Raw genomic sequence first — 27,272 nt, 5'->3', positions numbered from 1 at the left:
GCAGTAGAATCTGTGTTCCAAAATACCATAGACCTAAAGCCGGCTGTAAAATTTTCAATAGCTTCTATAGCCGGCCGCACAATTTCTTATAGCCTTTTATAGCCGATGGTGACTGAGCAACAGCCAGGCGATAAAGTGTATGCTAAATGTTACTAATTACGGATACTAGGACTTAGTCAGTTTTGGGACTACCGCTCTATTTTTGGGCCGTAGTATCTTGATTTATTTTGCGCGGAAAGCTCCGTCCTTTTGAAGGATGCCTGCCATTCCTAATATGTTAGAGCACCTTCAATTTCGTATGATACTGTGCAATAGCTCTGGTGTGAAATAGTTGCTTCAAGCGCCGTGGCACGCTGCGGCGCGGCGGGCGGGCAGCCAGCGCGAAAAGCGCCTTAGCGCCTACAAACCTAACAGGGATACTTCACGCATTGCGCAATGCGTAAAGTATCTCAGTTAGGTTTGTAGGCGCTAAGGCGCGCTTATCGCTGACAGCATGCCGTTCCGCTCTGTGTCAGGCTCCAATATATAATCTTGCGGAGTCAGCGTTTTTCAACTCATGATTTTGAAAAGTTTGCGCATCCTGTATGGATTATTCTCGTTTTAATTGATGAAAAAAAATATGTATTAAAGGAAAATATAACGTGTGTTTTGTGAATATTATGGTGGTTCCGTATCAAACTTAATGATTTCCAAAGCACACGAATTTCTACTCAATTTCTTATAAAGTGATAAAGTGTAAAGCCCGGCGATAGGAACTATAGCCCGGCTGTATACTTTTTTATCGCTTCGTATAGCCCGGCTGTATGATTTGCTCCGCTTTCTACAGCCAGCTATATGATTTTCTATTGCCTTCTTCAGCCGACTGTAAGAATTCCTATGGCATTCTGAAACGCAGCTCCTATCGCCAATTTTTACCAAGGGGATAGCGTGGGATATCCCCTCCATTTATGCCTCAACTTGAGAGCTTTTTTTGAGCTTGGGAGTTGATTTCAGAGAAAACTAGTGGGACCATCATGTTTCTCGCGAACTTTTACTTACGAATCAATTGTCAAATCGCAAATTCCTCACACATGCAACATCTCCATTGACTGCCTTTAATGAAAAGGGAGGATTTTCGAGGTATCGAGTTGGTGTGTTTTCGTTCTCGCTGATCCAAATACGTGCATTTGGGGAAGGAAGCCGTGGCGGGGTGCATGAGAAGCTCTTGAGCCTGGACACGGTGTACCCGATGGTCCTGGTGGCGGCTGTGAACTGGGTGCTTTTCCGCTTCCGGATCCAATCCAAACTGACGGAGACGTTCATGATCCCGACTTCGGGGGTGGTGGCCCTCATCCTCATCAACTGCCTCTACATCCTCCAGAACTTCCTCGTCGTCGCCTCCTACCTCAACTCCGACCGGCGGCTCCCGCAGCTCCTGGCCAGTCTCGACGCCTATGACGTCACCCGGGCACGCCTCGGCTACGTCAGAAAGTACCACCTCCCGCACATCCCCAACCTCCTCAGCTTCCTCCTCATCGCCGCTTACTTCACCTACAGCGAGTGGTCCCAGGTGAGCTCACTTCCGATAGAGTACCTTTATAGAAAGAGTATGGCCATTTCTGTTCCGGTTTTTCATTGGTCGCGAGCGAATAGACTGACACGATGCTCTTAGGGCCGTGAATAAACAAACAAGATGGCTGTTATCAGCAAGGAAGTTTGAGGTTATGCACATCTTTCATCCTCCTGCGATAAAGGTGAAAGGCGATTTAACAATGTTTTCGTGTGTTATTCGTAGATATGCTAGTTTAAATTGCTACTGCTGTATAATTGAAATTTTTGTCAAATTTAGCTTCTTATCGATGTTACAGTGAGCCGCCATCTTGTTAGTTTATTTACGGCCCTAAGAGCATCATGAAGCCTAAAAACTCGTTGACCAATCAAAAAGCGGAACAGTTTTCCTGTAGTAAAAAGATACGAATGGCCATACTCTGTCTATAAAGGTACTCTAACTTCCGACACATCCTCGTAGCCCTCGCGGATACGCAATTTCTCTATAAAAATAAAATGGCGGCGGAAATTTTGAAACGTCGCATAGCGCTTGTGATACTTTGGCCGGAAGGTGACGATACAGACTCCGAGACAGTATGTCACTCGAAAATTGGACGTATTTCTGTCAAACGGGACTAAGCGCCATCAAGGTAGGAGGGTAGAGGGGGGCTTGGATTGGCGGCGGAACCGGGCGTCGGGCTCATTCGTACCTATACTCGCAATGCTTTTCCATGGCGCTTAGTTCCGTTTAACAGAACGCGCTATCCGGGATACTAAATTCCTCAAAAGGAATTCAAATTGGCGCTAAGTTCCGTTTGGCAGAAATACGTGTAATTGTTGGCAGTGTATTGTTTATTTTTCAAGTCAAAAACAGCTGCATGATGTCGTCGTGTCCTGCGGGGCGATTATTGAAACTGATAGACAAAGCGATAGACAAAGATGACATAGGAAATATAAAGCAATTCTATTGGTTGAAATGGGTGGTTCTCATCGACTAAGGGGGAAAATGATAGACTAACTGTCGGGTTTCTCGTGGGTTGCCGTTACTTAGTCGATTACCTACCTCCTTTGTCCATTGCAACAACCCGTTTCCACCAATAGGATCCCTCCAAATCCCTTTTGTCGTCTTTGTCTATCGCTTTATCTATCAGTTTCAATAATCGGTCCGCAGCACGCAGGAACGTAACTCCATTCCAAGGTTGCCAAATTGACTCGAACAATTAATTTATCTTATTAAGTTGTACCTGTGTGATTTTTACCAAAAAATTCCCCGATTTTTGGGGCTGCATAATAAACAATGTACAAGTGGATATCGACGGAGTAAGTCGGCAATCACATAACTCGTTTGCGGGGTCTGAAAATCTCCGCCTCTATGTTATTTTTTTTAAAGGAGAACCAATTGACATTATGCCTTGAAATTTTGGCAGAATTTTCTTCGCAAAGAGAAGAAAACTCCCCACAGTTTTAAAGAATAGCCGTTGAGTAGTTTTCCGTTTAAAAAATAAAGTATGACAGGAAGTCTGCGACGTCGCAAATCGAGTTATGTGATTGCCGACTTACACCGTCGAAATGGTTCCCTTTGAGAAAATGGAGAAGCGGGATTCGACATCAAATCAAAAGGAACCGAGCGCTAACTCGTGAGTCATGGACATGTGACAAGAACGTTGTAGACAGGGCTCATGAGTCAGAGACTCAGATCCGCAGATCGTCGTCCCCGTCGTCGTCGCTGACGTCACTGGCGCTTTAAAATCCCCTTTTCATTCTCACGGTCTTCAGCTAACGAGCACACCCCATCTTTCCACTTGCACATAGTTTTATTTAGCATAAATACGTCCATTTAAGGATGGAACACTGATTCGTCTCCACCTTCTTCCTGTTCCTACTCATCAGGTAGTCGAGATTTCCTCAGCGCTTGGTGGAGCCCCCTCGGAGACTCTGCTGCCTGCCCTGGGCTGGGCGGTCATCCTGCTCTACTACTTCTTGGTATGGGACATCGTGCCCTACCTGATCATCCTCTTCTGCCTGGAGATCAAGTGGCGTTTCGCGGAGCTACGGCGGCTCACCGGGTTCTGCCTCGCTTCCGCCGGGCCCCGCCAGGTGGCGCTCGCCGTCAAACGGGACGCCGTTCTCGAGGAGCTTCGCCTCCTCCACGCCGAGCTCTGTCGCGCCACCTCCCTCCTCAGCGACACCTTCGGCTTCCAGCTCCTGGTCATGTTCCTCAATAAGTACTTGAACATCGTCTTCACTCTTTACTTGGGTTTCTTTCAACGGGACATGGACATCGACGGTAACATCCAGGTCTTGGTCTTCGACTACGTCAACGCTTTCATCATCTCTTTCCTCAGCGAGAAAATCGACCAGGAGGTCAGTGCAGTATTCGTGTTGCGAGAGCATTGCCACTATGGAAAGAGTTCTGTAAGGACGACATGGGTCGCCTTAAACAGGAAGGATCCAAGGCACATCAGTTATTGCCAAATTCAATTCGGCGATTTAACTTTTTACATGAAAACATGGAGGGGGGGGGTGTAGGGCTGCGTCACGGGTGCGTTACCTAACAAATGCGAGCCGGAAGGCAACAAAAAAACTCTGAAAAAGAAGGTGCAAAAGATTGAAAATTCCGCCCTTCCCGATTTCTTGATTGTTTGAAAATGGGGGGATAGGCCAGCATTACGTGATTCAAAAGGGGGGGGGGTGTAGGGCTGCGTTACGTGTGCGTTACGTATTACTTGAACGACCCCTAAGCCGATGGTTGAAAAATAAGCCGCAGGTGGCTAAAAAATTGGTAAATAACGACATTTTGGGCGTTTGAGCGAAGCAGCGGCGCGGCGCGCGATAGCCCTGATGTGTGGCCAAGACTGATTCAAGGCAGATATTCGTGGTGATACGGATTTTTTATGAGGTCCTAAATCAGGATCCCAACTGAGGTTGTGGCAGCAGTATCTGCTCACGGGGGCTCTCTCGGGAGTTGAGGGTCCCGTAGAACTCGTCCATTTCAATCCTTTTACCTCGGGAAAAGGGTGCCTCTCTTTGATTGGTTGGTGAGTTGAAGGCTTTCATCGCGGCCCCTCCGCTCCTAGTTTGAACCAAGGTAAACAAACCAGATGGAAACAGAGTTGTAGAAGCGATAAATAATTTCTAATTCCCAACCTCTGTAAAGTAAGTTCTAAACAGAGTTTGATGGATGTTTTCTCTGAAAATTACATTTTGTGTGTGTCTATCAATTGGACTACATTTTGCAATTAGGAACTACAATTTCTAGCCCATCTGTAAAAACATTTATTTGCATAGGGAAACCAATTGTACATACGTCGTTTTTAAAATGAGCCAGATATTATAGTTCCAAATTGCAAAATGCAGTCCAATTCATTTCTCTCTCGATGATGCCTTAATTCCTTCCGATCAGGTTTGTTTCAATTAATCCTCAGGGGTCCCATGAAAAGTCTAAAACGAATGGACCAATCAGACAGTGGCATAGACATGGCAATACATTCCCCATATGGACTCCAGCGGTCAGCTCTTGACAGTAAGGGGGGGGGGGGGTTGAAAGGATTTTTTTCTTTTTTGAATAATCCAGAAGTATTAACACCTATCATGGAAATTCAACAATGAAAATGTAAGTATAAAATTCATAAGGAAACGCAAATCTGGTTTGAAAAATACGACATCCCTATTCATCTAACATATTTTTAAGGAGAGTTCAGACCTGTGAAATAAGTTCGAGCCTTACTTCACGATCTTCTCAGCCGTGCACAAAGATAAAAGCATAACTGCTGCGTACGTCTACAATAATGTTTTTGAGGAAAGTCAAACACTGTATTACTAATTGCGTGACTTATTCTTTGAAGGCGCAACTCGTTTCTAGGAGCAAAATCCGTACGTAATTGAATTTCACTCACAATCAGAGCGGAAAAAGGTAATTTTAGATTAAATTTTTGCGATAACCCCTCATGCACAGTGTTAAATCTCTTGGATTTAATCTGGTAAATAGTATTATTCAGCATTTTCAGAAAATTAAATGAAAAAAGACCGCAGTAGAAATTTTTCAGTTATTACGTCAATTTAACTCTTTCTTCTTAACTATTAAGGCACCAGAGGTCGTATCGGTGGCACATAAACTGCAGCTATTATATTTCATTGGCTGAAAAATGACCCTAGGGGTAAGGATATCTCTTTCGCGTTGAAAGTACAAAATTTAACGGTAAAATATTTGTTTCGTCTCCCCTACTAAAATAATTTGGAAATCCAAGGTTTGACGCAGTTTGTTCCTCGCTGATGATATATGGACTGCATTTTGCAATTTGGAACTATAAATTCTGGCTCTTCTGAAAAAACACTTATGTGCACAGGGAAACTAATGGCACACACGTCGTTTTTAAACCGGGCCGGAATTTATAGTTCCTAATTGCAAAATGTAGTCCATATGATGAACGCTAAACAGTTAAGGAGTTCACGATTAGTTTTTGACAGAAAAATTCACACCTCGCATTCTCATCTGATTTTAGATCTGGACTGCATTTTGCAATTTGGAACTACAAATTCTGGCACATCTGAAAAAACACTTATGTGCATAGGGAAATTAATGGCACATACGTTGTTTTTAAACCGGGCCAGAATTTATAGTTCCAAATTGCAAAATGCAGTCCATCTATTCCTTCCCCTATTGCATTTCAGAATTATCATACCTTACAGAAAATAGTTCTACTGATTTTCATTCTCTGCCTCTATTTTTGTAGAGTAAAATGTTCGAGACTGATCTAGAAGTTGTCAAGTTTGATCATCTCTCAAAAGACGCTCAAATAGTGGTGAGATTTTCCTTTTTCCACCTATTTTAGCATGATTAGAGTTACCTAACCACGATGCAGTTGTTGTTTGAAACGGGGATTTTTTTTATTTTGCAAATTTTTACGTAAAATCGATTATTTATGATGGATTTAAATAGGAAAAACGGAGCGCTAACAACTGTTACAAAATGTCCATATTGCAGTTACCATTCTTAATATCCTGTGAAATGATACGAAGATGAAGCAAAGCATATTCGTATCCTGGAAAGCAAGCCTCCATCTTTTCCAACATCCTCCCAAACTTTGCAACAATTATGCGTTAAATGATACGAAGATGAAGCAAAGCATATTCTTATCCTGGAAAGCAAGCCTCCATCTTTTCCAACATCCTACCAAACTTTGCAACAATTGGACTGCGTTAGGAAAGCGAGAGGAACCAAGCCACATCAGCTATTGCCAAATTTAATCGGCTAATTAAATTTTTTACATGAAAACAGTTGTGCGGATTTTCGTGCAAATTTCAGTGAATTTTCTCCATAGTACGAAGCAAATTCCTTAACATTTTCAAAAGGATCCGCACAAACGTTTTCTCGTAAAAAATTAAACTGTCCGCAGTTAAAATTGGCAATAGCTGATGTGGCTTGGTTCCTTTCTGTTAAACGCAGTCCAATTATGCGTTAGTGCATGCTACCCCTATAACACTGCTTATCTTGTCAATTTTTCCGAACAGCTCACTTCTATGTAACTATTGTAAGAATAGACTAATAACTCTAGATATGAAAATGTTATTGACGTTACGTCATAGAAAGAAACGATAAAAATGTGACCAGAAATCTATGTAATATGGTGGTAAAATAGAGCTGGATCCACACTAGTTTGCGGGAGAAGCAAGGCCAGAAAATTCAAACATTTCAATTAGTGCTCAAATCCTTGACTCTATAATTGAAATGTTTCAATTTTCTGGCCTTGCTTTCCCCACGAATAGTCTGCACCCAGTACAACCTTGTCACCTTGTTACACACAGTTCTGACCACATTTTTAAGCGTTTTTGCCAAAATGTAACTTCAGTAACTTTTTTAATATCGACGGTGAAACTACCAAACCACGTATCTCGGTTTGCGACGTCGCAGACTTCCTGTCATACATTATTTTTTAAATGAAAAACTACTTAACGTCTAGTATTGAAAATTTCTGTGATTTTTCCTCTTTGTGCGGAGAAAATTCTGTGAAAATTTCAAGGAATGATATTGATTTGGTCGACTTCAAAAAAATAAAATGCGAGCGTAGATTTTTAAACACCGCAAACGAGATACGTGGTTTGGTAGTTTCACCGTCGATATATAAAGTTATCACGTTACTCACCTGTTACTTGTTTACTTGTTACGCTATATAGTTTTAGGGGCTCTGAGAAGGTCAATTTTCTTGGTTCCAGGTACAATTATTTCTCAGTCAAACACGACTCCGATCAATCAAAATCAACGTTTGCGGGTTTTTCATCCTTGATCGACTTCTGTTTTCCTCTGTAAGTGTCACCCTTTCCTCGATGATATTAGGCTGGTTTTTTTCCTACGTATATTCTGAAATGCACTTCTTTTATTTGGGTCAGTTATTTCCAGTATATCTTAATATCCTCACGATACAAATTACATAAATATTAAGAATTTCGCATAACTAATTAGATAAGAGCATTGAAACATGAGGCCAATAGCATTACCTCATAGTGTACTCGCCTATCTCACGGGTAGGTATCATTAACCAAATACCTTATTATGTCACATCACAACACCACCCCCCCCCCTTCCTTCAGCATTTCACAAATAATTGGGCTGTGAAAAATTTCCTGTCGAATGACGATTAAGATCCTCCATATTTCCGGCTATGCAATCTCAGTTTGTTTCAGGGGTACCACTTGTTTTGACCGTACTTTTGGCGAATTCACAAGTATGCTGTTTTTCCCCCGTATAAAAATCCATCATTCTATCTTGGCATACCAACATTTAAATTAAAGGCTGTTTTAAAAAAAAACAGCAAACCCTTAATCCTACAAAACGACTTCTTCCCTCGTCATTCGACAAAATCGAAATTCATTCCTACGAGCTGAAGAATCAGTTTTACGACCGATAATTCAACTATACAATCCGGATATTTAGTTTCTCGAACCGAAGATGCAGCTTGACGAACCGACAATGTTTATACCGAATCAACCGAAGTTTTTCAATGAGGCGTTCCAGAACCAGCGAGATGCGGTTCTATGTATATTCGCGCGACTGCGGTTTATTTTTAAGAGCCATGCTTTATCCATACCACTAAACTTCTTCAATCTCTGAAGTTGGCTTGCTTCTCTTCGAAAAAACAAAATAGGAGCTCAAAATTTGAAACCCAGCAATAGAGACACGTGGTTTCGCATTCGCACTTTGGTCAACGATTTATGAATTAATAGGCTCGGAGGACGAGGCGCATAAGTGCAGTTTTTGAAAAAAATTGAGATATTAATCATTTCAAGTAGAATATAATGCATATTCTGTGAAAAAATTGCTCCCAAATTCCAAGTTTTAATTAGTCAGTTTGAACTTTCTTCCCGCCATTTGGACCGATGTTATTCCAAAACTTCAAACACGATTTTTTCGAAATAGCAGACATTTTGCTCATGCACCTAGTCCTCCGAGCCCCTCAATAGAGAATTTGCAGGTGTCTGAACTTTGATAAATTTCGTGTTTAAGTGGAAACCACCGAGTAAACTGAACACGGAGATACCCTTAGTTCATGAATTGAACAATTTTTGGAGAAGACATGACAAAATGATCTAATCTGCTAAAATACGTTTGTTCAAATGGGAAATGCCGCCAGATGACGTCAGTAGGTGGCGCATTTTCTCACTTATAAATCTATTTTTATACTATTTCCCATATCCGTAAAAAAATTATAAAAAATGCTGTGAAATAGCCCTCTAAGCACTTCTAGATGAAGCAATAAAAAATTTGCTTGCAAATTCTCCATTACTCCAGTCTTTTAAATTTTGTCACAAGTTTCGTCCTCACATCCGAGCTTTTTCTTTCTCCCGGTTAGATTCTATTTTTACCGAGTTTCTAGAGGAATCTCCTCCTTTCCTCGACTAAAATTAACGCAAACTTGAATCGGGTTTTGCAATGTTAGTTTATCGAAAGTGACAGACCTACATAGCGCGATCGGGGCGTCGATACGCACCTCCCAAGTGCGTCAAGAGCACTCGATAACAATGAGCCACTTTTTATCGAGCTTATTTATTTGCCTTTGCCTTTACTTGGAATAACTCTGGCCGCCAACTTTCTTTTGTCTGCGCGCTGTCGTGCTAAAGACAAACCCCGTATGATCATTCGGGAGTTGCCAAATTGCCCCGTAAAAAAACATTATTTTTGAGGAAGTTATGTTCATATTTTTCCGCGTGATATTTTCAGATACATCGAATCAAATTGCAAAAAAAAAATTGACCGAACATTTTGAAGCAAAATAATCAACATTTTCTCAGTGAATTCGCTTCATATTGAAGGCAATCTGGCAACGTTCAAAGGCTCATACGGCGTTCTTCCTTAGCACGGCAGTTCTATTCACGACTCTTGCAAAACGCAGCGTCAGCACGATTTGTCTATCCCTCTCTTCCAGCGTTCTCGTATTATGCATGTGACAAGGGTGTTGAGTTTGATTAGGACTACATTTTGCATTGTGGAACTACTATTATGGGCCCTATCTGGATAATAATGAGGAGGAAGAGAAATGCTACCATGCTAAGTAAAAACTCTGTATGAGCATTCGAATGTTGTCAAATTTCTTCTCGGAAATATTCAATCATGAAAAATGTAGTGAATTCTTTTCTTTGGAATTTTCAGACTTTTTATATCAAATTATGAAAAAAATTCCATATATCGTCACCTTCCAGGCAAAGTATCACAAGCGCCATGCGACGTCTAAAAATTTCCGCAGCCATTTTATTTTTTTACAGAGAAATTGTTCAACGAAGCTGTCCGAAAATTTCACTGAATTTTCTTTGTGCTGCCGATAAAATTTAGTGAAATTTCCAAACAGATTCAACCAACAATTTCTCAGTAAAGGAATAAAATGGCGGCGGAAATTTTTAAACGTCGCATGGCGCTTGTGATACTTTGCCTGGAAGGTGACGATATTTGGACGCTATATTTTGTGTCAGAACGAAATGCGATATATCGCATGGATTAGTTCCATTTTCTTAGCTACTTGTCATTTTTTTCGAATTCTGAAATTACAAAGGTGTTGTCAGGAGACTAAAGAATTCACTTACACTTACCCATTTTGACAAAGAAATTCAACTTAATGAAAGCGGGCTATTTTAGAAGAGAAATATTTATTGCATGTCGTTTTGACAAAAAATATGGCGTCCATCGAATCACCTCGAATGAAAAGATTCCCAGGTTTTGACATTATTCATTTATTATTTCCATCGTCACTAGTAGCTATAATCCATAATTCGGAAGAAAACTGGGAAAATACTTTCAGACATGCTCGTTTCCACACCACCTTAGGAGAGCCCGATCAGGTACTGCTCCCGGAGGTAGAGCTTTCGGCGCGTTTTTTTTAACGTGGTATCGCCAAGAGCCCTAATCCACGGGGGAGGGGAGAGGGAAGAGCAAAGGGAGAAAGGGAAGGGAGAGAGGAGAGAGAGGGAAGGAAGAGAGGAGAGGGAGGGAGGAGAGAAAACAAAATAAAACACTTACCAACGCTATCGTAGCTCCATCCACTGCTCCATGTCGTTTTTGGTACTGCCAAAAAAAGTTATACCCGCGGGAGACGGGAGTAGTGCCCTCCACAATTGATTAACGTGAAGAATCAAAACGGTATCTTACCTTCGGTTGCGGGAACCAGCGGCAGCAGCAGCACCTGAAACAGAGAATAAAAAAAAGAAAAAAAAGGAAAGAAGAAGAAAAAAAAAAACAAAAAAACTCGACGATCCCGGTACGATGACGTCCAGCAGCAGCACCTGAAACAGAGAATACAAAAAAGAAAAAAAAGGAGAGAAAAAAAAAAAAAAAAAAAAAAAAAAAACTCGACGATCCCGGTACGATGGCGTCCAGCAGCAGCACCTGAAACAGAGAATACAAAAAAGAAAAAAAAGAAAAGAAAAAAAAAAAAAATCGACGATCCCGGTACGATGGCGTCCAGCAGCCCCAACCCCGGCTTCCGGCGTCCAGGTTCCTTTCCCACCTCCTCCCTTTTTTTTTTTTTTTTTTTTTTTTTTTTCTGTTCGTGGCTTGCTGAGATCCTCCGGGGCGCAACGCCCCGGAGCCGCCGTCGCCGGCAGGGGCGCCCGCCGGGACCCCATAAGGGTCCGCTGGGCGCCCCCACCCCCGACCCCCCGCGAGGGGGGTCAAAAAGCCCCCCCTTGCGGGGGGCAAAGTGACCCCCCTCGCGGGGAGTCGGGGGCAGGGGCACCCAACGGACCCACGGGGTCCCGGCGGGCGCCCCTGCCGGCGACGGCAGACCCCGGGACGTAACGCCCCGGAGGATCTCAGCAAGCCAGTCGCAGAAAAAAAAAAAAAAAAAAAAAAAAAAAATCCTACTCCTCCCCCCGTGATCCTAATCCGCGGCCCCTACCCCCCTTAGGAACCCTTATTCTTCGCGATCCTACATGAATCCCACGCACCCCCCTCCCCCGGGAAAAACCCCCTTGGGAAACCCTATTCCGCGACCCCGCAACGAACCCCACGGACCCCCCTTTCCCCGGGAGCCTCCCCCTGGGAAATCTTACACCGCGATCCTTCCCAACCCCACGGACCCCCCTTTCCCCGGGAACCTCCTCCCTTAGCGAGCCACCCTCCTCCCCCCGAGCCCGCTTCTTCTGGAACAAACAAAAACATCAAGAAATATTAGTATGATTTGTAACAGGGGACAAGACTGGCTACTGGACTTCTAATTAAGAAATTGTTCCTTTATCATCAATTAGAGACGTATTCATCCTATAGGGAATCGTGTACATGGGATTTGCATGAAGTTCGTGGAGTTCGAAGCATGAAACATAGTTCCTTTTAGCATAAATATGTTCAGTACTCTCTTGTCAAAATGTTTCTTAAGGGAACATGCTATATTTGGACGTATTTCTGTCAAACGGAACTATGTGCAATACCACATGAGCCCTGAGACCCATAAGTATATGTGCATAACAGGGCTCATGTCATAATGCACATAGTTCCGTTTGATAGAAATACGCCCAATTAATGAAATTTACGTCTTATTTTCCCAAAATTTAATTTGAATTGCAGTTACATACTGTCTTTGGACTACACCATGTAGCTTCAACTACAATTTTGCATTCAGTTGTAGTAACTCAACTGTATAACGCAAAACAAAACTAACTTTTCTGGTTCTTTTAAAAATCACCTATTTGTGTGTAAAATTTGTGGAACACATGTGTTTTTTACAGTGAACCGGAAAGATAATTCCTTTTTGCGTTATGCAGTTTACTTACTTTCAATTGGATGCAATATTGTTTGATAGTAATAGTAATACATGATAACTATACGCAGAACTGGAAGGAAATGTAAATATTATTAAAAAACTGCAGATGGCATTCAAGGCAAGTGCTGCACAGTAAATTTAAAATAATTATTTTTATATATTTTATAAATGTAATAAATTAAAATGCATTGAATAATTCAAATATTAAATTTTACTTTTGATAATTGGATTACATTTTGCAATAAGGAGCCACTAGCGCTGGTTCTCCCATGAAACCACATATCTGCATGTGGAAACTAATGACATGTATGTTGTTACTGAAAAGGCCCAGAAATAGTGGTTCCTTATTGCAAAATGTATTCCAGTTTATACTATTTGAATTTTACTCGACAAATACACATTCTGGAGGGCACTACTTCCGTCCTTAGTGCGGAACATTTTCTTCGTTTTTTGCAGATCTGAAACAAACTAAGAATAAAAAAAGAAATGATTAGTTGGAGCCTAATCTAATTTGAAAATAGAAACTTTAGCGGGAAAATTTCATTGTTAATACCAAATTTACTCGTCAAATTCGATAGTTTCCAATAGTCTCTAATTTGATATTATTAATTATGTGGAATGGAATGCAATTTTCCTATATTTTTGTCATGTTTTCTTTTTTCTTCGCTGTTGCTTCCATGAGCAATCAATCAGGAATTTTAATGTATTTTTATATAGTTATGCCAAAATCTCTGTTAATTTTATACCATTAATGATAATTTACAATTAAAGAAAATCTGTTCAATTACAAAATTTTTACATCTCCTATGCTGTCGTGCTAAGGAAAAACGCCGTATGAACATTCGAGAGTTGCCAAATTTTCCCAGATAAACGTATATTTCTTTTTTTTTTTTTTTTAACTTTTATTTATAAACAAAACTACAACGTATTAATTGTTTTTACATGATGATGATCAAAATAAGAGTAAGATTGGCATATGAACTTATGAGTCTAATATTAAACTCTAGCTAATTGTAGGCTTGTAAATAGTATCTATTTACAAACATTAATATAGTTATTATATAATATAGTTAATGTAGTTAATATAGTTATAGCCTATCCTTAAAATTTTAGTCTTTGTTTATTTACATTGCCCGATTACTTAATTTTATTGCATGAGTCATTCAAGGAATGAAGTTCAAATTCCCATTAGATCAAAATCTAGTTTCATGGTCATTAAATTAATGACTTGGCTTGATTTTCAGCCGGGTGTTGCCGTAGTGTTCTACATATTACAATTAAATTTCAGAAAACTACGGAATAGTGTACAATATTTAGGATATCTAGACTTTGGTTGGAAAAATATGTATAAGAATGTAGAAGTAAGTGTAAAAAGGTTAAGCTAATGGGTGTCTTTTTCGGGTCTTAAAACAAATAGGTTAACATGAGTAAATAAACAATATATGTATAAAAAAATTTAGCGGTCTAGAAGAAAACAGAGGCCATTCTGTCTTTTAATCAAGGTCTTCGATGCCGTCAAAAGGTTTTCGCCTTTTTAGGCGTCTGAGGCCCTTTTTGCAGTTTTGGAGTAATCTGAGAGCCCGGGAGTTGGGGTGCTTGGCCAGCCTTTGGGCGTATCTGGCTGTGAAATCTTTTATTGTTTCAACTACAGGAGGAACACCGAGGATCTGATGGATGGTGTCGTTTCTGACGTAGTCATCCCACCTGACCCCTGTGAACCCCCTGAGTATGAGACTTTGGACCGCCTGGATCTTCTGGATGTTGGTCCTAGTTGGCATCCATAGGTCCAGAAATGTATATTTCTGAGGAAAGATATGAATATATTTCCTCGAACTTCTCAGGAATTTTTGGTGAAATTGCGAACAATATTATCTGTAAGATTCAAAGAAAAATATTCATTAATTTACCGAGAAATTCGTGTTTTGTCACGGAAAATTTGGCAACGCCTGAAGGTTCATACGTCGTTTTTATTCAGCACGGCATAATGAAGGGGCACATAGCCTATTAGAAAGTGCGACGAGTGACACCATCACCCGCATTGATGCACGCCGTGGTTTTAAGTATTTTGGTTCCACAAATCACTGAAAAAGGATTGCAGCGGATGGCATTCAGAATTCATACTGTAAAGTAGCATTTTTGGTAGACCTGAAACAAAGTAAGAATAAAAAAAGGAATGATTAGTCAACGCTTAACCTAACTTAAAAATAAAAACTTACGCCAATAAATTGTTTTGTTCACTATAAATTGCCTCGTCAAACTTGATACTTTCTAAAAGTACTGTAATCATCTAGTAGTAAAAAATCTGGAATTCATTTATACCACTTGGAAAATAGTGCAATATTGTTCTCTACTTTTGTAATTTTTCTTCAAGTATTGATTTCATGAGCAATTATTCAGTGTTTTCTTCCGCTGTAGGTTAATTCAAACTGTACGGGTACTTTCTGGTGAATTACACCAACATTTCTGTTAATTGGACTGCATTTTGCAATTTGGAACTATAAATTCTGGCTCATCTGAAAAAACACTTATGTGCATAGGGAGACTAATGGTACATACGTTGTTTTTAAACTGGGCCAGGATTTATAGTTCCAAATTGCAAAATGCAGTCCAATTTTTACAACACTACAAATAATTCAACAAAAAATCCATCAAACTACCAAATTGTTACGTCCTATTGTAAAGGAGTACCATTAAAGTGAGACTACAAGGTCACAGCAATAAGGCGAGTTACTTCATCATTCAAATTAATGCACATCACCGTGATTCAACTATAACCTTTAAATCACAGATTTTACCCTCGGTGGTAGGACTTGGTGGACAATAGTAAATAATGAAGTGAAATAGCTTTCATTATGCTCGTTTTTTGCCGATCTGAAAAAAAATAAACAATAGTAAATTAGTTCAGGTAAATAGAGTAAAATGAAATGAAGTTGAACAGTTTTCTAAGTGCTTGTCTCCTACCAGTCGGTTAAAGAGCAAAATCAATATGAGGTATTCAAAACAAAAAATCAATATAAAACAATGTGAAACTGTCTTCACTGTGTTCGTTTCTTGCCGATCTGAAAAAGAACAAAAAGAAAGCCTAATATAATAATTAACATGGAGATGAAAATTAGCATGATATTTGAGAAAAAAATAAAAATTCTGCAATCAATTTTACTTACGATTAATACGCTGAAAGTAGCATCCTTTCGGACCCTGTCTCTTGTCAATTAGGAAGTTAGTATGAAGCGTTTGAAGAGGAGGAAAAATTCCAATTCAAGAAAATAAGTTGAAACCTTTGCACACGGTGCTGGAAGCGCTTTCACAGACTTAGTTTCTTGCCGATCTGAAAAAAAAGAAAAATCAAAAAAGCAAAGTTAGTGAAGGAACATCAAATGTAAATTGGATGTGTCTCTGCGAAACGGAGCTATGTGTATTGTGAGCCCTGTTATGCATATACTGTTATGAGTCTCAGGGCTCATGTCTTAATGCACATAGCTCCATTTGGCAGAAATACGTCTAATTAACAATGCAGCTCATGCGAAAATTTTAAAATTTATTTTTTCTATTTTCAATTCCCACTTTTGAGACTTAAAATTTTCAATCTTTTAATATTTTATTTTGGAAATGTTGAAATTGTTATTTAGTTTTTGAAATTTTTATTTTTCAAATTTTAAAATGTAATTTTTCTATTTTCAATCTCTACTTTTGAATCTTAAAGTTATCGTAAAATATCCGTGAATACTTTGTTTTTAAAGTTTAAATTTTACTAGGTTCATCCTATTATTTTCCTTTCCTATTTCACGGTCGTGCCTATTTGAAAATAATATGAATCAGTAGAGTACTTTTATTCTTTAAAGAAAAAAAACATCAATGAAATCAACAAGGATTCATATTATTTTTCCGATTTTTCTAGACTGAGAGTAATGTTTTTTCCCCTCTTCAGGTCATTGTTTTGCATTGAGAATGACATCAAATTAAATGGTTGTAGTTAATGAATGCGTATAGTACTGTTACATCGTTTGAAAATTTCTACATATTCAAAAGTGTTTTACTTTTTCCGAGAAAATTAGCCGACTTATCTTCCATTCATTCTCCATGAGTATTTTCAAAAAAGAGAAAACAATTCTCAAAAATTTCATGAAAAATTTCTGATTGGTTTTTGCAAAACAAGAATTCGACATGAACATTGATTTGAAACGTCACATCAGCCATCTATATACTGCTTCCTGCTAAATTTTTAATAAATAAAAAAATTGCGCATGAGTTGCACTGTTTATTAGACGTATTTCTGCCAAATGGAGCTATGTGCATTAAGACATGCGCCCTGAGACTCATAAGAATATATGCATAACAGGGCTCACAATACACATAGCTCCATTTGGCAGAAATACGTCTAATTAACGGTGCAACTCATGCGCAATTTTTTTTCTTTTATTAAAAATTTAGCAGGAAGTAGTATATAGATGGCTGATGTGACGTTTCAAATCAATGTTCATGTCTAACTCTTGTTTTGCAAAAACCAATCAGCAATTTTTCATGAAATTTTTGAGAATTGTCTTCTCTTTTTTGAAACTATTTATGGAGAATGAATGGAAGATAAGTCGGCTAATTTTCTCGGAAAAAGTAAAACACTTTTGAATATTTAGAAATTTTCAAACGATGTAACAGTACTACGCATTCATTAACTACAACCATTTAATTTGATGTCATTCTCAATGCAAAACAATGACCTGAAGAGGGGAAAAAACATTACTCTCAGTCTAGAAAAATCGGAAAAATAATATGAATCCTTGTTGATTTCATTGATGGTTTTTTTCTTTGAAGAATAAAAGTACTCTACTGATTCATATTATTTTCAAATAGGCACGACCGTGAAATAGGAAAGGAAAATAATAGGATGAATCTAGTAAAATTTAAACTTGAAAAACAAAATATTCACGGATAATTTACGATAACTTTACGATTCAAAAGTAGAGATTGAAAATAGAAAAATTACATTTTAAAATTTGAAAAATAAAAATTTCAAAAACTAAATAACAATTTCAACATTTCCAAAATAAAATATTCAAAGATTAAAAATTTTAAGTCTCAAAAGTGGGAATTGAAAATAGAAAAAATGAATTTTAAAATTTGAAAAATAAAAAGTTTCAAAAATGAAAAGTATACAGTTTAAATAGAATGAAGATAGAAGGTATGATAAAGCTATTATCTGCTATACTCACATACTAGGAGCTTAACTCATGTCGCGATTCCACTCGCTAATTGCACTGCACCACTAAACCACTCAACTACTGCACCACTAATTCAGTAAACCACTGACCCATTGACTCACTGACCCACAGACCTGATCACCCATTGAGCCACTTCGCTCCCTGAATCCACACTGATTGAACTTTAGGGGTGGGGTTGCTCTTTTATAATCTAGGTCTGTAGCCACCACAAGCAACCCCAACCTGCCCCCCCCCCCCCGCTGACCACTCTTGCAATTAGGATGTCATTTAGAAACTTTTTCCTTGTTTTTCAGTGCCGGGAAATCCCAACTTTTTGGAACAAAGGAAGGAAGGGACATTCCTTCGTAAACACAATTAGCCAGGAGTGCGCAAGAGGCATTTGTTTTATTGAGACCACGGCACCTCACGTGTCCAAAACAACGAAAGGGAACTGCCCTGCGAGTACTTTTTTGTCGGTTCATCATATCCGCGTGCTAAGGGAGAAGAACGCCGTATGAACATTCAAGCGTTGCCAAACAATCCTCTAAAAAATACCAATTTATTTTTTTAGGAAAACTACGGATATTTTTCCTTGAAATATTCAGGTGTAGCGTTGTTTTACGATCACAGGTGGATCCAAGGGGGGGGGGGGGCGTGGGAGTTCTATGCCCCATTCCCGTTCGCTCGATTGTAGTGATATTAAAATTAATGATTGACTCAAGTACATGTAGAAGACACAATCGTCACATTAAACATCCGATGCGATGCGACGGTCGTGAAAAATTTAAAAAAAAAAACGGCGGGTGTACTCAACAGCAATGAGGTACAATATCGAAAGTTGGTAAACTTGTAATTAGTATTAAGGACTATAAAGTGGGCACAAAGATTTTTCAGAATATTACACGCTTCATAAAATAAAGGGCGTTACAGTCGTGACGCAAAAAAGGTTCAGCTAAGTATACTTTCCTTTCAAATTATGGTAGAATTTTCAAAATGACGTTGGGCGAACACTTCACTTCATTTCACTTGTACACTTTCAAATCACTTTTCGCAACGATTTAACCCCTCCTAGCGACCGTTTTGACAAGCAAAAACACCTGGGACGGTCGTGATGTGAAACTTACTGACAGCATATTTTCGAAATATTTTGAGTGGATGACAATTTTTTTTCGTAATCAAATGGATTGTTTACTCAACTGCAGTATTTTTGATGAAATTAGTACAAAAATCAGAAAAATTTATCAGACCAAAAACAAGTTATGAGGTTGTAAACATTGCAACGTGCTTCGTGAAAATGAAGCTTGATCCATCAATTTACACAATTGTAATGGTTGTAATTCGTTAAAAACACCCATTTTACACCACATTAGGTGAAATGTGATACTTTTTATCACATATTTTACAAATAAAACGATCATGACTGGAATTGGACAGTTTTCATAGCATTGCCCATCTACATATAAAAGCGCTTATGAGACTTGTTTAAAAAACGTGCCACGTGAGTTGTAAGGGACCGCGGTACATACGAGCCGTAGATGTAGGTCTGTAAATATTTGTACATTAAAAGAAGAATCAAACTTCGGGTTGAAAAAAAGAAGACAAAAATTGAGGGACAACAGAGTCGAGACGTAATCGGGCCTAGTTTTTTAAATTTGTCTCTCGAATCTGGAGCGACACCTCACTGACAGCATAGAAAGGAGCATTGCGAGTTCACGCCTAACACCATCACGCCTTCAATTTTTCAGATGCAACATAGACATCCATCATGTACGAATAGTTGTATCTCTGCGCCGTCATCAACGCGCCTCCTTTTACTTTGCTCTATTCCCATACTTTGTTTGTTTCAGTTTTCTTATTTGTATTTGTATAGCGGTGTTTTAAAGACTGCATGAGCAACACAGCCGTAAATAGGAGAGTTGTAATAATCGAGCCCCGTTTCTTAACTTTTCTCACGACACCTTATTAGCAGCACAAAGCGGAGCTGCGGAACATCGGAAATTCACAGCTCGCGCCATCGCGCCTTCAATTTTGCAGATGCAACACAGGCATCCATCAAGCATGAATAGTTGTATCTCTGCGCCGTCTTTCCATTTTCTCTATTTCCATATTGTGTTAGTTTCGTTTGTCTCATTTGTAGTGGTGCTCCGAAGGCCTCTTGAGCAACACAGCCGAAAATAGGATGTGCCCTAATTAATTATCACTTTAGAAGAAAAAAAATGTTAGAGGTCTCTCAAGCGATCAAAAGGGCGCACGTCTAAAAATTGTCTGTGCTATCTCTTCTGAGAGAGTGACACATGGCGGATGAGGACGGGAGGTGATAAAGCATCTCTATGTTACCAAAAAGGTGAACATTTCGAAGTGAAGAATTTTTTACCGATCTTGGAAATTTTATGTAATTTGTCATTTGACAAAAGTTCGAAAGCTATTTTGATCTCCTCACTTAATGACGCTCATCATCCCCTTTTCGAAAACAATTGTCAATGCCTCGAAGCTAATTTTACGACGGAGAGTCAATTTTTCGCGTAACAGCGAAAGCTAAAAGCGTAAGCGTAAGTTTGCACTTTATTCGATCGAATGCCTGCTAGTGATAGTGAAATAATTGTCATTCATTACAGCTTGATTAAACCAGTATGTCCCAAATTTTTAAAATTTTTCTCTTCAAAACATTGATCTACGGATACAAAATCTGAATCTGAAATAAAAGAGAAATCCAAAGCATCAATTTTCCAGTATTTTTGTAGGCCCAGGCGCCTCCGCAGACTTATTTCCGGTTTATGGTTCTATGACCTCCATTCACCACTATCATGCGTACGAGGATATTACTTTACTCTTACTTTCTATTCTCCTGTTCATTTATGAATTTTCCGCATTTTTTCTCTCATCTTATTTTGGCCACAAACTAACGGAATTGAAAATATAGGGGTTCAACCCACTCAGGTTAATAACCTTTAAGATTGGGGTATCTTCACACCTCATCGTATTTTTTTCTCGACGCCGCGACCTAGGAGATTTTACCGCACGTTGACATCACTTGTCTCTGAATACTGCCGTGCTAAGGAAGAAAGCCGTATGAACATTCGATAGTTGCCAAATTTCCTACGATAAAATGTTTATTTTTGAAGACAATTGTGAACATTTTTCCTTGAAATTTTCGGACTGTTTGGATCAAACGGAACAATGGTTGCCTGGGGCTGGTTCAATAGGGACGGAGGGGGAATGGGACTTAAAGCGTGGGATTAGCCCTTGTGGGCTTTTTGAAGTAGTAAAAAAAAAAAAAAAAAAAAAAAAAAAAAAAAAAAAAAAAAAAAAAAACTACAAGCAAAATTATCTTAAAAATTGCCGGAAAAATATTTTAAAATTTTCCTGAAAATTAGTGATTTGCCAGGGGAAATTTGGCAACGTCTGAAGGTTCATACGGCGTTTTTGCCTTAGCACGGCAGAATACATATGCCTACACTTACACCATTACCTACACTCCAGTCCCACATTTCAGTCTATTTCTAAGAGTCTTCACGACATATCAAATGATATTTCAAGATTTTACGTCTCATGTGATGTAGATACCTCGTAACTATTACAATTAAACAATAACGCCAACAGCCACCGAGTAAGAATATCGCCTATCCTCAAACCGACGATTTTACAGGACAAAGAAAAAAGTTCGCCATTTTTGTAATTTTAAGAATAGGTTTGCAATTTTTTATACATTATAGCGTCATCACAGCCCTCCCATGTAGAATCGGAATAAAAACTTAAAAACATCAGCTTCTGCAAGGGAAAAAAGTTGCTGAAGTAACATCCCGAATGTTCAGAATTTTTGCGACAACTCTTGAATGTTGATCTGAACGCTACGGCTGTTAACGTAACATCCTAGCTTCGTTGAATTTACAGCCGTAACTGACAATTTTGGCGAAAATGAGTCGGCAACTTTGGCGCATTTTGCAGTATGAAATACGCAAAGAACGAAAAAGTTGCTTAAGTAACATCTCAAATGCTGTAAATCTAACGAATCTAGGACGTTACGTTAACAGCCGTAGCGTTCAGATCAACATTCAACAGTTGTCGTACACATTCTTAACATTCGGGATGTTACTTAAGCAACTTTTTCGTTCCTTGCGTATTTTATACTGCAAAATGCGCCAAAGTTGCCGACTCATTTTCGCCAAAATTGTCAGTTAGGTGGTTCTTCAGCCATCGTATAGTTACATGACTGAGTAGGAAGCAAATAATTGAACCAACTTTAAATTGCCAGCGATTGCCGCTTCAATAAATCGATTGTGAAACCCTCAGGGGTGAGTAACACCGAGGAGTTTTTCAGCTTTCCACATACTTGACCTTTGCCGTTTCACCTATCCGCTCAGCGATGGAAGTTTTACGGATGGGTTTTTATTTGTTTTCACTGACAAGCCCTAAACAAATATTCCTTTTGTCTCGCCGGCTTGGCGCGGCGGCTGCCTGCGATGATTACGGAAGCTCTTATCGACAATTACCGGTAATTAAGCCCCGATTTCCAGAGACTCCGGCCCTGGGCGTGAAAACATGAGAGTAATAGTAAAGGGGAATGTTCGGAGAAAAAAAGAAGGAAAACTATGCCGCTTTTTATCATTCGATACTCTTTATATTTACCTCGGAGTCCATGTTGCCGCACTGGTTGAATATAAGGCGCAATTTCTGGTTGCATCGAGGCTGACATAACAACGCACACTGTAGTGCTTAACTTTAAATTCTGATAAAAAAAAGTGAATGCATCTATTTTGAAAGTTTTGGAGACGGACCATTGTAGAATAGATCAGAACTGGTAATATGTCGATGGCTAAAACATGGGCAGATCCAGATACCTCTAAAGGAAGGATGGAATGAGGGACCGGGGGGCCGCCCCTCCCCCCCCCCCCCCCCGAAAATTGTCGAAATGTTTAACATCTGGTATGCACACATGTGAACATTATGCCACAGAAAAGTAATTAAATGTTTAAAAACTAAAACATTCGTTGTTACACAGAAGTACACTGGAACAAAAAGTCGCTTGGATCTAGAGTCCAGACTCTTGAAAACATTGACAAGAAAAAATACTCTTGATTCAATCGGATTTTTGCTTGAATCAAAACGAAATCCGCTCAAATTAAGAGGCTTGGTTCTTGATTTAAGCAAAAATCCGATTGAATCAAGAGTATTTTTTCTTGTCGACGTTTTTAAGAGTCTGGACTCTAGATCGATCCAATGTTTTTTTTTCCAGTGTATAATGCTATGCGCCATTGAGAGTTCAAGTCCTGATAGCTTTCTTTCATCCAATCAAAAGTGAAACTGATGGTTTGCACGAAAACAATGCTTTCCAGCATGACTGAAAGCAAGGAACCTTAGTCTTAGCGTAATATAGAGCGTAGCTCGCCTGCATTTTTGAGCATGGGCTAAAACAGCTATTTGTTGAATTGGTTGCATAACCATCTAAATTGAAGGTGGTTCACGCTCCCTTGCTCTAATTAGATTAGATAGTGTTCATTCCATAGCAGGGTGAGCATTTTTATTTCTGAAAGATAGGCATACGTTGCTGTCATACGTCAAAAATGAAGGGGAATAATATGAACTCTGTTTTTTACATAAAAAAACAATGCAACGCGAGGTTAAAACTTTTGTCTGTTTTATTCAAGCATTTGTTTTTTTCTGTTTTATTAACTCTTTATTTTAGAGAAATTTAATTGGGTGGGCACATAATGCAAGCCATTAAATTTTATTTTATTTAGTCTAAGACTTTAGTAAACTGGTTACTTTTATAGGTTAGACGCTATACTTTATAAAGTTTTTATTTATCATTTTTAATTTTTTTTTGCTGTGTTACTTTTTTTTGGCATTTTTATTTGATTCGTACAACCCAGACAGAGGGCAGGCTCGTATTTACATTCTAGCGGGAAGACAGAGCTATAAGTTCTTTGAGGGAAAATTGTGCTTGTGTGTGAGCTTTTTCCCGCTCTAATGGGATTTCAGTTTTAAGCTGAACTTTTTACGCACGTTGGCTTAAAAACTCCAACATCCCGTCAGGGTTCTAAGTATTAATAAAGTTATAAGATTTACATATTAATAAAGGGTGAAGTTATCTTAGCCAAGTGTAATTGAACTTGGCGTTACTTATTTACGTTTTTAATTTGTGTTTACTTTTTGTCTGCCTTGATTCTGGAACCTGTCCAGCATGCCCTTAAATTGCATCTTCAGTGCGGTGTGTTTTACCCCATCATTCCTGTCTCATCAAATTTAACGGATTTAGCAATTAGGTAGTTTCAGGCAGCTCCATGTAAAATACAACAGTGTGCGGTATACTGTGCAATAGTGTGAGAATAGAGCCGACTTTATTTCAGAATCCCGGATATCATTTCCAGACAGCGTGCTGCCAGTGGCTAATGAGGCGGCTAGATCTTAGACTTTAAGTGGGTAGTATTTCTTGGTAGCACCAGTAGGTTCCAGATAGTTCTTTGAACTGTGAGGAGAGTTCCAGTTAGATGTGGGCTGTTGATTTCGAAGTTTAAAAAAAGGAGCTTACGACAGTAACCCACTTTCTTTCGCGTTTTATCGTCTATAATTTCTAGAAATAATTGCACTTCACTATAAAAATAATTTCAAAGACATTTTGTTTGGCACTTTCAATGGGAGGGTGTCATGATTAAAAAGTTTGAGTACTAATGTAATTTTTGTATAATTATTTTGAAAAAGGGAATTGAATCGAGCCACTGGTTAAAAAGAAATTTACTGGTCACAAGACGTGTTTCTTTAACAAACGTGTAGAGTAAGCGTGTTGAACTTATTGAAATGCTTCAAAATCAACCTGGAAAAGAGGGACTCGTGCGTATTTTTTACCAAAAAAAATTCATTTAAAATTGTTTGGTCGTAAGAAAATCCAAATTTAATTTAATTACATCAAATCATACTTGAAAAGAAAAAAAAAGAAAAAATACAGGGTCCCTGGCAAATTTCTAGGTTTAGAATTCAGATTAGTTTTCTTCCATATTTCTAGGGCAGTTAATGTGAATTTGGAGGGAAACATTCAACACTCTCAGGAAATAACCGTATCGTAAAGAAAACTGAAGTTAGTTAATCTGCCAGTCATTGATTTAAGTCGGATTTTGCCTATAAGGAAGTAAAAAGTTTGAAGTTACAAGCAAAAAATTAACAAAAAACAAAACTTTTTACAGATAATCGGATATTACAAATGGACAATTTAAATCAAAATGAATTATTTATGCATAATAGTTGCAACATCGTGCATCCAGATATAAATCACTGTGTCTTCCGAATTTTCGACAAATTTCGAGGAGAAAATGCTCCTTGGTTTCAAACCCTAACTAGTGTTTTATTACCTATTAAATATTTACCAAATGGTGAACAAACTTGTCACTGAAGGGTCATAGTGTCCTCCTTACTCAATTTCTATCAGCAAAGGGACTACTACTACACTGCCGTGCTAAGGAAAAACGCCGTATGAACCTTCAGGCGTTGCCAAATTTCCTTTGATAAAATGCGACTTTCTCGGTAAATTTATGAATATTTTCCTCCCAATTTTTCAGATAACTTTGTTCGCAATTTTGCATGAAGATTCTGAAAATCTGAAGGCAAAATATTCATAACTTTCCTCATAAATAAACATTTTATCGAAGGAAATTCGGCAACTCTCGAATGCTCATACGGCGCTCTCCCTTAGCACGGCAGTACAACAGTGGGTACAAATAAGAATACCCTTCATTTGAGTAATTAGCAATGTTTTTGTCAATTCGGTCGCCTTAACTTCCTTTGCGACTGATACACCGTCATAAAGTTGTCATAAAATTTGCGCAATAAAGAGGACGAGCGCCATCGTAGCGTGGGATTTTATAAATTTTGACGTCAAATTTATCATTGAGGAAGGTTTTGCGTTTAGATAGATAATATCTCCATAGTACTCGGCTACGATAACGCATTTTACGTAACATTGTCGCGATTTCCCGAAGAGTTGTTTACGATTTACAGAGACGGCTGGTTTACGGAAAAACTCTGCGCCTTACGCATTATGGAACAGATTATCCAGACCTTCAGAGTATTTTTCATCTTTTCTTTTTCCTTCTTCTTCCAGATGACGGTGACTCTTGTGACGCATTTTATCGTCATCATGGAGATGACGCCCGATTTGCATAGACTCCTCAAAGGGATGGTCGACCCGGCCCGGTATGATGGCAGTAGGGATCCGGAGTGGACTAAATCCCTTTTGAAAAATAAATAGGGCTCTTTCTTAAAATTTCCAAAATTTCCAAAATTTCCAAAATCTCAACTTTCATACGAATATATGATCGGACCCCGGAGGGAAAAGGACCCTGCTAACATACATTTTTGGGAAAATAACACTGTAAAATAATTCTCGGCGTTTTTACCAAGGTCCGTTGGTACCTTTACCATCTCTTTTTTTACCAATTATTGGTAATTTTACTAAGACCGACTGGTAAGCTTACCTAAAAACCGGTATTTTTACTGTTTTTTCAGGTAAGAATACCACTTTTATTGGTAATTAATTCCCTGTAACTTTGCCATTTTATCTTGGTAATTCTACTACAGTCGATAAAAAATATTGGCGTTTTTACCAAGGTCCAGTAAAATTACCGAGAAACTTCAATAATTTCACCGAGATTTCTCGGTAAAATTAAAAATTCCATAAATGGTAATTTTACCAAGAAAAAACTGGGATCAAATAGAACCCTGAATTCTTGGTAATTTTATACCCTTTTCTCAGTTAATACACCGAGATTTTTTTTTTTCAGTGAAGATTACCAGAATCGCAGAGATCTCCGAGAATTATACTGCCGTGCCAAGAAAGAACGCCGTATGAACATTCGAGAGTTGCCAAATTTTCCCGAATAAAACATGTATTTTTGAAGAACGTGATGCATATTTTTCCTTGAAATTTTCAGATCTTTACGATGAAATTGCGGACAAAATTGTCTTAAAAATTAGCAGAAACATATTTCAACTTTCTCAAAAAATTTGTATTTAATCGAAGCAAATTTGGCAATGCCCGAAGGTTCATACGGCGTTCTTCCTCAGTACGGCATTACACTCTTCAACATTTTGGACTGAAATTCTGTGCCGGGGTCTATATGTATAGCGCTTACAAAAATCCGAGTGATATGAATGCGGAGAGTGATTTGTGTTCCTTACGGAGTGCGTTACACTATTACGGAGCGGAATTTCTTCATTTTGCGGAGTTTCATATGCTTTCATGGTGCTAATTTCATTTCGCATTTGTATCACTCGGGGTTTCTAGGAGAGTCCGACTCAGAGACTCAGAGACTCCAGC

General features: G+C 38.7%; 1 protein-coding gene and 1 long non-coding RNA gene across 2 annotated transcripts; one reads left to right on the top strand and one right to left on the bottom strand.

The window, feature by feature from the left end:
• The first annotated feature begins 636 nt into the window (after positions 1-636).
• On the top strand, positions 637-27,272 carry LOC109037312 (uncharacterized). Its single transcript, XM_019051911.2, has 5 exons — positions 637-1,549; positions 3,418-3,891; positions 6,261-6,329; positions 7,741-7,830; positions 26,058-27,272. The coding sequence occupies exons 1-5, from the start codon at positions 1,229-1,231 to the stop codon at positions 26,202-26,204; spliced, it is 1,101 nt and encodes a 366-aa protein (XP_018907456.2). The 5' UTR covers positions 637-1,228; the 3' UTR covers positions 26,205-27,272.
• LOC140224995 (uncharacterized) lies at positions 15,445-18,138 on the bottom strand. The gene is made up of 3 exons (XR_011900206.1): positions 17,978-18,138; positions 15,935-16,098; positions 15,445-15,641 (listed from the first exon to the last, which is right to left on the bottom strand). It is a non-coding gene; the product is annotated as an uncharacterized lncRNA (long non-coding RNA).

This window comes from Bemisia tabaci, chromosome 7, assembly GCF_918797505.1.
Source record: "Bemisia tabaci chromosome 7, PGI_BMITA_v3".
In the NCBI taxonomy this organism is placed as follows: domain Eukaryota; kingdom Metazoa; phylum Arthropoda; class Insecta; order Hemiptera; family Aleyrodidae; genus Bemisia; species Bemisia tabaci.
This window is presented reverse-complemented; position numbering and strand designations above follow the sequence as displayed.

What these genes read in the sequence shown, in the direction of transcription:
- LOC109037312 (XM_019051911.2), top strand. Translation starts at nt 1,229, where the DNA reads ATGGTCCTGGTGGCGGCTGTGAACTGGGTGCTTTTCCGCTTCCGGATC. An exon ending in CCTACAGCGAGTGGTCCCAG is followed by an intron (nt 1,550 to 3,417) that starts GTGAGCTCACTT and finishes CCTACTCATCAG; the next exon opens with GTAGTCGAGATTTCCTCAGC. An exon ending in CAAAAGACGCTCAAATAGTG is followed by an intron (nt 6,330 to 7,740) that starts GTGAGATTTTCC and finishes TCTTGGTTCCAG; the next exon opens with GTACAATTATTTCTCAGTCA.